The 15,155-nt window shown below is 36.8% G+C and overlaps 1 protein-coding gene across 3 annotated transcripts in view; it reads left to right on the top strand.

Annotated features, from left to right (window-relative positions):
- LOC135222794 (arrestin domain-containing protein 17-like) overlaps positions 1-12,689 on the top strand; it is a 76,694-nt gene extending 64,005 nt beyond the window's left edge. For 2 of the 3 annotated variants that reach the window (XM_064261080.1, XM_064261079.1), the window contains exons 3-8: positions 2,089-2,205; positions 5,515-5,559; positions 7,404-7,621; positions 8,004-8,186; positions 9,183-9,368; positions 9,715-12,689. In XM_064261080.1, coding sequence (XP_064117150.1) covers positions 2,089-2,205; positions 5,515-5,559; positions 7,404-7,621; positions 8,004-8,186; positions 9,183-9,368; positions 9,715-9,888 — 923 coding nt within the window. In that variant the 3' untranslated portion in view covers positions 9,889-12,689. The remainder of the gene's footprint in view (positions 1-2,088; positions 2,206-5,514; positions 5,560-7,403; positions 7,622-8,003; positions 8,187-9,182; positions 9,369-9,714) is intronic. The other variant, XM_064261082.1, reaches the window with a different exon arrangement.
- The last annotated feature ends 2,466 nt before the right edge of the window (positions 12,690-15,155 follow it).

Raw genomic sequence — 15,155 nt, 5'->3', positions numbered from 1 at the left:
GGCAAGTGATTAAAATCTTTTCTCTCTTCTTCTTCTTCTTCCTTTTATGAAGTCATACTTTTCAGTCGTGAGGCGCCATTAGCATATTCATAACAGTATTTTGAATGTGAAATGAATTCGAGACGCAACCCTTAGGAACTCTTGCAAAGACTTTCTATTTCCTCACAACAAAAGAACTGCTTTTCACTGTGGACTGTGGAGATCGAGAGCTCATAAGTCTTTCACTTAAGATAAAAAATGAAAATCACTTAAGTTTCACCTGTTGTTTTTACTCTATAAGACAGACTGCACTCACAAGCAGCTGCTGCTGGTTTTTACAAGGAACTGATAGATAGATATGTAATTGGAAGTTTCGTGAAAACGAGCTGATGTAATTATAGTTTCCTCTTCCTCTTGCCATTAGAGTTCGGTAATTGACACTTTTCCACCAACATTGCACCACCTGTTCGTGCACTAATGGGGCGATGGTTCAATAATGTTAGCGTTGTACAGCGGAAAAATATGTTTCTGTTTTTGCCCTCCTTAAAAAAAATCCTTTTTTGTTCCATTTATATTTTCAAGCACAAAATTGAGCCATTTCTTTTAAGTAAACGTAAAGACTTTTCAACAGAGAATGTTTATTTCACATCTCTTGACCTGTCATGTTAATGTACTTTCTTGCGAATTGTACGTTTGGAGATCTTGAGCGATTCTTCTGTATCTGTACGATATCTCTTCTCGACTCTTACTCACATCTCAAACCTAACAGCGAATGCTGCCCTGGCAGTTTATGAGCTATAATATGCACCGAATTTACTATGTAGATATAATGCAAAATCATTATGATAATTAAGATTAAGGTTAAGATTAGAAAATTGGAACTTGTTAAATATGACTATGCTATTAAGAAATAAAATTCAAAATATGTAATCTTTGCAATGCACCCTGTTAATATAATATAAAATCATTATTGTATTATGTTAATATTAGTTAGAAAAATTTTACCCTTACCCGAATAAAATTGTGGATAAACCACTCTTTACATTACTTTTACTAATACTTAACTTTCTAAACTATTCCCTACCATGGACAGCTAGCTAACTGCCCTCACTCCTCTTTCACCCATCTTACCTATCAGCTAATATATATATATATATATATATATATATATATATATATATATATATATATATGTGTGTGTGTGTGTGTGTGTGTGTGTGTGTGTGTGTGTGTGTGTGTGTGTGTGTGTGTGTGTGTGTATACACACCGTCGTCAGGAAATCTGTTTACAGATCTGGTCCCATGTTTTTAATTAGTACTTCAAGTACAATCTCCGTAGCTGGAGGCCCTTTCAGAATATTACCCATGGTGCGGTAAGATATGGCTCACAGTCACAAGACAGAATGAAGCAGAGTACTTTCTTCTTGACCCTTTTGTTGTCCATATCCATTTTGCTCTGCAATGGAAGGTCATCTTCACTCGTGCCTTTGGAGGTGAATATTGAGAGTCAATTAAACGGATATAAAACCTTCGGAATAATGTCAAAATTCCTTCTTAATGGATGTTTCTGAATGATTGATAAAGTTACAGGGAATTTAGACAAGCATTCAAACTAATAATCACAACTCTCCTGCAAGCATAACAGCTATAATATTGATGATCATAAATTGAATGTTTTTGTGTTGTTATTGAGGTGTTATTACTAGATGATAAAGACTGTGAAATGGCATTTTCATTCTTTCCAGAGTAAGGAAAAAGATGAAAAAAGGGAGGAAAATGACTTTTGTTTTTTGTACATTTTTGCCTCAGAATGGAAGGATGTTTCATATCAGAGACCCTAATATCGTTTAAAGTCTAAAGCTCTTGCAAGATATCATTCGAGCAAGTCGAATGGGAGTATAGAAATTTTCATATTATTGTAAACTACTTAATAATAATAATAATAATAATAATAATAATAATAATAATAATAATAATAATAATAATAATAATAATAATAATAATAATAATAATAATAATTTATTCATTTGCTCGTGAATTACTGGTTATTTGTTCTGTTACCTGAAGTTACCGAAAAGGCGCTCATATTTTTGTTGATTTTCCTCCGCAGGTGTGTACTTCCATGTGGTAGGCGAAGGCGTGGTGAGGGTCTCCGACCGGCGCCAGCAGGTCTTCTCCGATAAAGAAAACTACATTGATTTCCGTATGCGCCTGCTCGGGGAACCAGGTCAGTAAGGGTCTCTAAATTTCATGTACTCACTGTCAATTTAGGATAAAGTTTTAAAGCAGTCTGTTTTATGGATAAGAAGATGGGGAGGAGGTAAGACATCTTCTATTGTGCGTCCTGTGACGCAATTCGTGTGGAGTTCATTCAGTTCGGGCAAAAGGAACTTTCGTAGTATTTTTCTGGTATTTCCTGTATGTAAGAGAAGAAATTAATGAAAGAGTCAGATTTTGAAGTGAAGTGTCCTACGCTGAAAGTGATTGGATAGGGGAAGTGTGTGTGTGATCATCAAAGGAGATCAAAGAATCTTGCTCTTAAAATGGAAAGAAAATTTCGCTGCACGACAGATGTCATACGAAATTGCTGGATTCCAGGTCTGCAACTGCTACTGAGTTTTAGTAGAACTCTCTTACTATGTTCCAGAGTCCTCGTGACGTTATCTTTTAAGGAGACTGATATTACTGATTTTATGTAGCCTGCCAAGGAATTTTCATGTTGTTGTGGGTGTGGATTTGAGAGCTATTGTTAGTAATTTTGTCTTCCATCCCGTGGAATATGATCTTGACATTAAATATCCCTCTTTCATCACTACCTCACATTATTAGAAGAAATGATCGAGTGAACATTCCAGTCAAGCCTCCTGGAAACGCCACCTTTCGCAGCTTCTTCCTTACGTTGTTTCTGAGCAGCTCTGTTGCCATTGAGAAGTCACAGAACACTTGCAGGGCTCAGAATTTGGATTCGACATTTCTCAAAATGTCTTCTTGCCACCATGTTATCTTGCGCTTCTTAGTTCGTTTTATACGTGCTAGAGAGCAAACGCAGCAGGCCATCAAGTGTAGTTGTCCACCTTGGCTTCGTTTTATCTTTTAAGGAAGTTCGCCAGAGGGATTACGAGTTATTTAATGTGGCGTTATCTAACTGATGTTCCCAGCTTCACGATGTATATAATCATTCATTGAGTGTCCCAGCTCCTCGTGGACTGTAATCAGTAGTAAGAAACCGCTCGACCTTTACTAATGTAAAGTAAATTATCCTAAGGTTATCATCCCTTCTAGATCACCACAAACAGGCAACAATTGGGTATGAACTGCTCTCCCTGAAACGGAACTGGAATATTATCATCACAGATGAATGTGCCCAGCTTAAACAGTTATACAAAAAGCGTCTCGGTGGCTTGGTTGGTATGGTGTTGGCGTGCCTCCTCGGGGCCCGCGAGTTCGATTCTCGGTCATTCCATTGAGCAGTAAGAGATGTGTATTTCTGGTGATAGAAGTTCACTATCGACGTGGTTTGGGAGTCACGCAAAGCCATTGGTCCCGTTGCTGAATAACCACTAGGTAAAACACCATACAAACAAACAAACAAGCAGTAATACAGCACACCACCTAATATGATCTCATGGGGTATTTAAGAGAGGTCTTTTTAGCAAAGTCATCGATAAAGAACAATTGCTTTCCAAAATTCAGTTCAGTGAGTCGGTGATATTAGATTGAGAAGCAAATATTGGAATGCTTTTCTTTTCTTACATTTTTAACTCAAATGTTAATTGAATCTGTCTCATAAACGTTACAGTTCATGACTGACAAGAATCCCCAACAGATAAAATCCAATAGTCATGGCAGGTATGCATGCATTGGAGAACACGTGATTCTTAAAGTTGATTTTCCACTTTAATAGCCGAGAGTGGTTACTATGTGCAATTAATGGATATGTATGTTGTGACAGTTTTCTGTGATAAATACTAAGGTAAACGTCAGTTAGTAATACAGTCATGATGGACCCTGGCACCGAGTCCCTCAAATGGGGCAACAGATCAAATAGAAACCCTGTTTATGTTCGAAAGGAATAACTAGCAGCTAAGACTGTAAAATCTAATCTTGTTCAGTATCGCGGCAACAAGGCAATAATTGAGGGTTTGCATGACCTCTAAGGTATAGATTATCAAGGAATCAAGTTTTTTTCTTTCTTTGTCAAGCTGAAAGCTAACGTAATTCAGTGGCTCCGGGACTTATTATTTACTTATTTGTTTTTTTATATTTTTTTCATTCTCTCAAGACTCTCCCTCCAATATATGAGAATAAGGACACACTCTTTCACGTTTTTATTCAGTCATCGTCTTAGGAACTTCAGTATTTCAGTAAAAAACACATTAGATTTTCTTCGAAGCAGATTTTCCATTTGTATGTATTACGTATCTGTTACACGGCAAGGCCCCATTTTTGGGCTGTTGACGTTTCATATCATAGTGAAATGAAACGCCATCCATATCACATGCAATGATATGTGGGCCTCTGTCTACGTCATTTAGACGCTGCAGTGCTGACCAGAATAATTTTGTTTTTGATGCATGTGCCTGCAAAATTGTGCCTGGGTAAGTAAATTTGGTTTTTAAAGTCACGATAGTTCCGACATCCTAAGACGAGATATTCGACCGATGACGTTGCCATGTGGTTTTTCAATCATTTTTGACGTAGGATTATTAATCATTTTTAAATGAAGTTACTTTTCGTACGACACTTTTAGTTAGATGAAGAAACATCTTGAGTCTTCTCTATATCAGAGAACAATGTCCAGCATTGCTCAACAGCCGTAGGCAGTTAGGCTGAACAGGGCTTCTCCATCGTGTCTCGTTTATATTATTATTGTGAAAGAATTTGATATATACGTCACTTGAATAATCACTGGAAATAAGCAGACTTCTCCTGAAAGTCAGAAGTCCTCTCTTTCGTAGAGATGAAATTAGATTTTTGCCAGCCTGTTGTTGTGATAGTGAGTGAGCGAATGTTCTGCTCTGTAACAAGGGGGACTGATACTGAATTCCTGATCATTCCTGGTGTTGAGAATTGAACAAGGTTCAGAGTAAGGATCTGGTGTATAAATTTGTTTTCCATTATGTATGTCCAGTAGTATAATGTAGGGAATAAACTGTATTTCTGTTGTCTAATCTTTTTTCATGCTATTCCTACTAGTAAAGCGAAGTCAAATTTTAGGGATCAATTAATGACGCTATGAAAAGTTAGCATAGTCGAATGATCATTTGTCTATACTGTAAAACCTGTAATGACAATATAACGGCCACCATTTTTCTTTTTCTTTAGAGTTTATTTACGGTGACTTCCCTCCTTTAATACATTGTATTGTTCTAGAATCAAGAGATTCCACTTTAGTATATTCTGACACCCATTCCTCACCCGTTTCCTCACTGCCTACTCTTGTGCTTCCTCTGTGATTGAGCCCTGCTTTTCTTCTCCTCTCTCTTGTTTCCTTTGAAAAAAAAAAAGTCGTAGTAGTAACAGTTGATCTTTGCAGACGAACGCTACCCTTTGGAGCCCCAAGACGAGTCAGATTCCCGTGGTAAGTCAATGATTCCCAATTGTTACTGATTCACAGTCCTGTTACTAAGCCATGTTATTCATAATTATTGCTGACCATGTTCTCACGCTTTCAGAGACATGCCGCCATTTACAAGTAACTTTTGGAGAGTAACAATAAACGACACACGTAGATTTTGCAGTCACGACACTCATACATTTGCAGCTGACTCTCATAACACAAAATAAATGGACAAAAACATTCACAAAGTTTATTTTGTTAACATAGTCACAGAAAGGTATTCGGTCATTAACGCATGGCAAGAACCATTCACTTCCTCACAGGAATAACGCTTGTTATCTATTGCAGCATTTGCCCAGCAACAGCTATTGCGACTTTAGAAAAATGAGAGAACTAACATTTGTGTTACGATATCTTACAAAAATTGAAACCAGCAGTCAGTGAGAGCGCATAAGAATGAACGCACCAGAAACGTCATAGAATGATAACCTGTGCATGAAGTGTTACTTACTGATGTTTAGTAGTGTTCTTGACCAGGCCCTCTGTACAACTAATGATTTAGAAATGAGATTTGTGTTATTAATGATGCGTCTATTAACCCCCAATCAGCAGTTGCAAATGCAGTGTGTCATGTGTTTTTTTGAGTATGATGCATGGAAGGTCCTGCAGGTGAAACCCACGAATCATCGCCATCTTGCAGAAAACGAATTTACGGCCGGAAGAGAAACCAGAGCTGCAATTGACGTTTCATTTTACTTTCTATTTTTTTCTGTTTAGTTCCTTCTTTTTTCGTCTTCTTTTTTTTTAAATTTATGCTTACTTTTTTCCAGCTTGAAGGCTAGGCACTATGAGAAAATCCAAAAACGATGGGTAACTGTTATAAGTTTATAAGTTTATTTCTCGGTACTTCTTTAGCCAGAACTTGCCTTGCCCCTGGTGTTGAATGTGTTCGCAACTGATAAGACAGTTAGCTATCCAATTACTTGAGATTCCGAAATTCCTTATTTTTTACCATCAGTTCTAGAAAGTTATCTCTCAGCAAAACGTGGGTTTCTTGGTAAAAGCGTCTTCCTCTGGCAGGACTGGTGAAAGGCCTAAGCAGCAATTGCAACGTTTCCTCTTCTTGTGGTTCTTCGTGGGAATGAAGGACAACCTGTTCTTTGTAGTTTCCTCTTTTTTTCTTCCTTTTTTTTCTAGTTGAGATACAATAGTTTCTCCACTGTCTCGCCGGGATGATCTCAACTTTTATATACATATATATGATATATATATATATATTATATATATAATTATATAATATGTATAATATATCTGATATATATATGATATATATATATATATGTATATATATATGTGTGTGTATATATATATATATATATATAATATAATAACGGCATGAGCGATGGACGGCATGACCCGAGTTCCATAGATTCATTCAAATCTCAAAGTCGGTACATAATTTTCCAAGTCCTTTTGTCGATAATTTTTTAATCTATTTATTTGCTAAGTGAAATAGTATACAAAATTCCTAAAAATATGAAAATTCAGAATAATACACCATATTATTATGAATCCTTAATCTTCAATGGTTCTTTAAATATGAACGACTTGCCTTTGCAGTCCTTTGGATTTAACTCACCTGCTGTTTAATTTACCAAACATTGAGCGAGCTCCTTGTTCTTGCAATAATGCAACTTTCAAACTTGTCGTCATTATTGACTCCAAAATATTGAGAGCAAAGCTAAAAAAAAAGAAAAAGAAAAAGTTGAATTAAAGAAAAGAAGGAATTTCCGTCGTTTTCACTATATATATATATTTTTTTTAAAGTCGGGAACCAAAACTTCATCCTTATTTTCTACCTACAGGTCAAGGACCCATTTTATTGTCGCCCGGAATCCACAGTTTCCCCTTCAAATTGGGATTGCCCCTGGGCCTGCCGTCGACGTTCTTAGGGAAACACGGATGGGTTCAGTATTACTGCAAGGCAGCCCTCAGGGAACCCAACGGGCTCACCCACAAGAACCAGCAGGTCTTCATTGTGATGAGCCCCATCGATTTGAACCTCGAACCTTCCATACTTGCGGTGAGTCACAGTGATAGCAACCGAATACTTAATGTCAGTTCGTTGCCAGAGAACGGCAATGTCTGGAAAAGAATCAGTTATTTCAGTTCTGTCCTGTCCCCTACCTAAACATTCCTGGGGATATTTTGGAATATGTGCAGGAGGAGACGGTTTTGTATTTTACTAAAGGAAATGCAATTTCTGGTGATAGCAAACTAATTTTACAACTTCATGCGGATCTCCTTGATAGGAGGGATAAGTACTGAGCCTTGAATCAGGCATGGTAACATTTCCTATATGAAAGAAGAGATAAAGGCAATTAGAAAGATAGACTTACGACAAACCTACATCCAAAAACAGCCTCCACTTCCACCCGTTAATCAAGCACGACCTTCTGTTACAGCAACCATTCCATTGCGAAATCGAACATAAATTTGGAATGACCTGCTGCTCTCAAGGCCCAGTCAACTGCCGAGTACGTTTGGACAGAGGGGGTTACGTTCCAGGGGAGACCATCAGTATTTGGGCGAGAGTTCACAACCAAAGCAAAGTCACCATCAAGCGCACTCGAGCTTGTTTAACAGAGGTAAGGAAACAACATAACCTTCCTGGATGTGTAGGAAGTGTATTATTCTCATAATGTGGTCGGTGATTATACCAGTTGTGTTGCATTCCGTTATTCTCGGTAATTACGTTATTTCTATAATATTCTCATAATTATGTTTATTAACTACATTTTATGGACCCGCATTCTCTCTTCTGCTCTTCATCCTAATCATTTCGTCCCTTTTCATTTAACTCTCCAGCTTCTCTAGTTTTCACCCCTTTAGAAATTCCTTCTGAAGGGGTCTTGAATGGGGCTTGGTGCTTTAATTAATAATAATAATAATAATAATAATAATAATAATAATAATAATAATAATAATAATAATAATTGTAAGCAGGTGTTAACGTTTTTCATTACTCAGTATATTAGTGGATACATTTATTTAAAGAAAGTATTTTTTAAATTTCATCCCTATCAGATGAAGTTCCGTAATTTTATCATTATTTATTGTTACTAAATGTAGTTATAGGCCAAAAGACGAAGACAAACAATGTGGAGATTAATGCTTGAGTGAGAGGCAAGGAATGGTAAGCACGGTAGCTATCCTTGAATGTTCTTTGAATAGTGTAGACTTGATCTTTGCAATATTAAGCATCTTCCATAAAATGATTGTGGAAGCTGATTCTGTAATAAATTTGACTAGCTCGATGGGTGAATGGTGGTCACTCAGACACTGCAATAATTTTCAAAGAAATTTGTCAGATATCCGGAAGATTATTTTTGTGTTTTCTGGCACAGTATATTATTCTGAATATTTCCACTAGATACCTTACTAAAAAAGAAGAAAAATTCTCTTAAGATTTTCCAGTGTTATGAAGATGATGTGCATTGGCACACGATATCTTAACAAGAAAGGAACTAAAATATTCCCTTAGGATTCTTTCAGTATTAACAGGGATAAGTGCCCCGAAAAATGATATCTGATCGCGCTACTCCAGCGGAGAAGAAAAATCAAAGCTACCGTTCTTTCCACAGACAATCCAATACATCTCCAAGAACAAAGTGGTCCAAGCAGAGATACGCGAGTTGTCTTCAGTTAGTCGAGGGAAAATCAAACCTATGGAGACGGACGACTGGAAATACGAACAGTTGTACGTTCCGCCGTTGCCGCCGACGAATTTAAGGGGATGTCACCTCATCAGAATACAATACGACGTTTTCGTGAGTAAAGGGAAAGGTTTCAGTTTCCGAGTAACTTCTGCATGGGTTTGAAAGATGTATTTTCAGATTATGTCTCTGGCATACAGTGAATGAATCTATGTAATTCATTGAGACATTCACCACTGACCTTAATCATTTTTATTTGATGCATATCAGTCTGCATATAAACAGAACACGTCAGTGTTCATCACCTGTTGCGGGATAACGAAAGTTACAGTATTCTTCTCCCTGTTACCAGTATAAATATAAGTATCAAAATTAGCTTGGAAAATAAACTTTGATTGTTATGAATAGAATGGTTATTATCAGTAACACCACCGTTGAATTGACACCGTTTTTCTTTCAGTTCATCATCGAGCCCAACAACCTAGAGAAAGAAGCCAAGCTGCAACTTCCAATCATGATGGCCACATACCCATACCGAAATGGAGACGGGACCCTCAAGAAAAAGAAGGGTGCCCAGTACCCAACAAACCTTCCAATATTTAGACCCTGGCTTGAGCAGAAGGCCTTTGAATGAAGACAATAACTACTCTGCCATGAGTGGAGTTTATTTAACTTTAACTAAATCAGTTTTACTTGTCAATACTTTTTTTTATCTCTGAACTATAGTGTGTCCTGACGTGAAGCATTATTTGTTGGCTGTCGGGTGGCCATTGCATTTCATCACTGCTCGCTGTTCGTGAAATTCGGAATCTCAAGAGGAGATGCCTTGTGACAACCTTGTTATTTGTTTGGTAATAAAGTCGCGTTACATATCATGAAGGATCCAACTAGGTGCAACGCTTTTGTTTGCAGGCGAGGAGATGGAGCATTAGTCTCCTCTGTATGATTGCTCGAAGTATTGTAAGTGAAGTAGAGATTTTTCAGGATATTCATTTATTTCAATTTACAGATTATCTCAGTCTAGTTTATGGGTGGCACTCAATTAACTTCTCTGTTACATAATGTACAATTACCTACTAGATTTGATATATGGTTGCTATGTGTAATGCGGGCTATAATTTTTTTCAAATTTTTACCATATTACTCAACATGAAACCTAGTGTTTTATATAGTCTTGAAAACTTGAATACTTGGCTGCTACAAATGCATGTGTGCAATGGTCCCCAGTCATTTCAACAGAAGTGATGGTCTTCACTTGAAATCAGTCGCAGTTGGTGGAAATTCTGGTCATTTGATCATTCGATTTATTTAATGCTTGGGTAATCAGCACTTACTTCGGCATCCAAGAGCCAGACTTCAAGGAGTTTTGGTAAAATGCCATACTTTGTCCCGAAATGCCTTTGGTGCTCCTGTTGTGATGTCTGTCAAATATGCAGAGATATTTATGGTTTAGCGCATATATGATTGCACACCTGAAATCCCTTTCACCCCCATGTTCGCGAGTAAGGGAACGTGGGTGCAAGTACTTACACACACACACACAAACACACACACACTCACACACACTTTGCACTCGTTTCCATTCCATCTGGTCATGTGAAAGCACTTTTATTATCAGTGACCCTCAGACTCGACTTCATCCTCCTCTTGACCTGATCTCCGTGTAGTCAACTCCTGTTGGAGAAAATTGCATCGGTTTGGTGATAGAAGTTTTACGGCTGTTTTTTTTTTCTTCTCAGTGTTTAGTAGGATGAAGCCTGCAGTGAGGTAGGGCTTTAGGACTGCACTTCGCTAAGAAGATTTAGCGCAACATTGCATGATTTTAACCAATAGAAATAGTACTATCTCAGTGCAAGACTGTATAGGAAGGTAATCAGTTAGAGGACCCCAACAGACACGTGTCTTGAAGAAGTACAGGTAACCAACTGATGGCGATTCACTCGATTTACTCTGCCTGTCTTGGCACTTTTGCTTCAAGTCATTTAGTATATTTTCAGTTTAATATTAAGGTCTTTTCACTCATTTTCTTGTGAAGACATTACTAATAGTATTAAGGATGTGTGTATATAGATATATGTATATTTTTGTCGGTGTAACTTAAGACGTTCAGTGTCACAAATACTTAGTCTATCTCTTGCAGCTAGCAGACTTAAGATTGTATTTTTTTATTGTTTGTAAGGATGAATTGAACTGCATCTTTTCCTAATTGCTTTATTGATTATTGTGGAATGCGTTTGATATCTAATGTAACGCAGATTTATAGTGAGACCACACTTTTGTTAAAGCCCCTAGGCTCTGCGTTGCTTCGAACTTGCAATAACATTCGACATAGAGGAAATTACTGATTACATATGAGTCATATCAAACACTTCACTGATGATTGTACCTTAGGAATAATCAGTTTATTGATTTTTTGAAGTTATTTTCTTAAGACTCAACTAATATATACTTTATATTAGGTCACAACCACATTGCGTGTCTGACCAATGTTGTACAAAAGTCTTGGTCCTTTTAATATAAGCTATCAATTATATTTTGTGTTCCGAATTTCCAATAATAGAAAGTTCATAAGGGTAGAGATTATTTGGAATGCATTCCAAATAATCCATTGACTGAATTCCATGGACGGACGATTAAATCTAACAGTACATATTTTTAAAATAAAATTATTGCTGAAATGAACCTCATGACAGTCCATGTACATCAGATTGTTGTGATTAACAAATAATAATATTCATTTATTCATTGAAAATTTTTAATATATATGCAATCATTTGGTGACATTTTCCAAGTTATTATTTCATTCAAGACTGCTGGTAACACTTTTGTAAATACTCTAAGATAACAAAAATGTCTTATGTATCAGATTGGTGCATTTCAGAGATGATGTAAGCAAAATCTTATGGTTTTTTCCCCCTTTATTTTAATTAACGGATCCTTTACTAAAGAGCAGTTTTTTGTGATGTATAATTCCATTCTTCCAAAAGATAGGTGTGAATTTATAGGCCTGAGGTAACAATAATCCAATCAGCATCTGTAAGTGCCATAATGTCTTATTGGAATCTATAATTGTCGGAGTATAATATCCCCCTTTAATGACCGCCTGGTTCTTCTAATATCTTCCTTACATTTGTTCCAAAGGTCTCCATCCAGTTTCCACCTAACAAGATTTTGTTGAGTGTGCATGTAGTTAAATTCCTTTAAGGACTATTTGACCATAAGAACTCTACTACATTCGGTGGTACCTTAACTAAGTCGATCACTCCTGACCACTTGGAGAGGTATTAGGTACATCATCAAGTCATTTCAAGGTGTATAATAAATAAGCATTGAGATACTGTTACAGTTTTGTCGCTCTAAAGCGGTAGTCCTCATTTATGTACGTTTTGTTATTGCTGTAACGTTTCTAATAAAACTTAAATCTCGTATTAAAATTATTCCCTTCCGTGATGGCCCAGAGGTAGAGAGTTTGTTGCGGCTCTGCTTATATCAAATCTAAGGAAACATTGAGTAAGGTCAATATAGACTGCTTCTCCCAAAATGAACCTCCGCATGGAAATGTTCTGTCGATACGAAGCATCTGTAGCTACTACTCCCCGTACACTTAGAGGACACAATCATTCAAATGTCATGATTCGTATGTTTTCATGTTACGTACGTATAGTACTTTTCCAATGTATTAGTACAATTCCATTTGTTTGGGGGAATCGCACGCAGCACAGTCATTGAAATTTATCTTGACATTACCAAAGGCACCTGTCAGTGCCTTAGTGGCGGGATCGGTATGGTGTTGGCATGCCACCTCGGTGGCCGCGAGTTCGATTCTCGGTCATGCAACTGAAGGGTGAGAGACGTGTAATTCTGGTGATAGAAGTTCACTCTCGACGTGGTTCGGAAGTCACGTAAAGACGCTGGCTTCGTTACTGAATAACCACTGGTTCCATGTAACGTAAAAACACCATACAAACAATAAAGGCACCTATCACAGTCACAGTGTAGGTTGTTACACAATTCAACCAACAGTTTTCCTTTCTTTATCGGTTGTGAAAGCCAATACATTACAACGTTTCCATGAGACTCAATGGTTATATTTTTTCCTATGTCCTACCTCTGTCTTTCTTTCGGTTAAAAGTTCTACTAATTTTGTCTTTATCATTTGCTCCAGATGTGTCATTTCTTGTCAATCTAACCACTATAAATAAAAAGAGAACAATATGAGTTGATTTATGTGGCATTATTGTATCAGTTCAACAGATTATGATGACAACAAAATTAAACCGTTTTTCTGTTTTTTTTTTTTTTTTTTTTTTTTTTTTTTTGCAAATTAGAGCTACAAAAGAACTTCATATTGTATTCTTAAAGAAAGAAACTAAAGATTTTTAACGTGTCTTTATTTTGGAAGAGTTACCTTATATTTTAACTTAATTTTACCTCTCTATATTGATAGCTGTAATCAGCGGGAGACCTAGTGTAAAAAAACAAGAGCATCGCTTAGTTTGAACTGTCTATTCACCCATCCCTATCGGGTAGTTTGAGCGTCTATAGTTTTCGTCGACTCAGTTTTTACTCTGCCGTCGGCTTGTGACAACTCATGGAAGTGTGCAGTGTAATGAGAAATTCGTTAACGTTGACGATTAGTTCGGTTTTCGAATTTCCTTGTTTGTTATTATAGAGGATGTCATCCAAAGAGGAGGAAGAATGGTCGTTTCCTGTAAGGTAAGAGGGTATCATACCCACCTTTACTCGTCAGTTTACGACGGACACAACGATTGTATTAGCTGTAAGAACAAGGATTGTTCTTTAAAATATCGTTTTGACCAGTGGTAGCTCGTGGCTATCATTTATAGGGGTGTTATTTATTAATTTTTTTTCAAGTTACTCTATATTAATTGCATAAACACACACACCCACTTTCTCTCTCTCTGTCCCCTTTGTCTCTCCTCTTTCTCTAGCTCCCGTTGAGGAAGGCCACAGAACCGCTGCCGAAAGCTATTTTGAATTTTACCAATTGACATTGTGGTTATTTTTTTTTCCCACTTGGTACTGAAACTCGCCACTCAGTTTATTATTCTGCATTACATTATATATCAGTATCGTCCCTAATTTTATCGCTATCACTGATAGTACATATTGATTAAGCTTTGACGAATTTCAAAATACCTTCTCCCCAAACAGATAGACTGACTGCCTAAGAGGGCAGCTGCACTGCTGCAGTGCTCCCCGGCTCCCGTCACCTTTTTGCGTCGCGGGCTGGCTACCAAAATTAGAACTGTTGAGTACCGCAGTTCCACATATTGTTTCAATTCATATTTTTATGTAAAAACAATAGAATTATAATATTTTTTTTAAGGATTATTGATGATCTACACTTAATTTCTCATCTCCATGTATATATTCATAATTTTGTGCATAAATATGAAATCTTTGGGGGGTTGCTGCAGTTCCAGTGACTACTGAAAGAGCCGCCACTGGTTTTTACCAGTGTATTGGTTGGTCAAATGGAATGATGAATGTTTATTTAAGGTATTAAAAAAAAACTAGAATCAGATAGGGATAGAAGACAAAAAATCTTTTACTAGCACTAGGACAGGAAGTGGGGTTAATAAGTTTCTCATCTTTCCTCAACCTTTTACAAAGCAACTCATCCCGGTTTCCCTCTTTTTCTAGTAATGCTTCACCTAAAAAATTTCCGTTTCTCAAAGCTCCACGTATTGTTCAGGATATGAGGTTTGGCAGGGGCGGTCTCAGACTTCCAGAAGGGCAGAGGCTCGGTGATATATATTATTTTTCACCCTATATATATACACACACACACACACACATATATATATATATTATATATATATATATATATATATATATATATATATATATATATATATAATTATATATATATATATA

This window comes from Macrobrachium nipponense, chromosome 8 (genome assembly GCF_015104395.2).
Source record: "Macrobrachium nipponense isolate FS-2020 chromosome 8, ASM1510439v2, whole genome shotgun sequence".
In the NCBI taxonomy this organism is placed as follows: Eukaryota; Metazoa; Arthropoda; class Malacostraca; order Decapoda; family Palaemonidae; genus Macrobrachium; species Macrobrachium nipponense.
The sequence above is the reverse complement of the archived record's forward strand: the minus strand, read 5'-3'. Positions and strand labels throughout refer to the sequence as shown.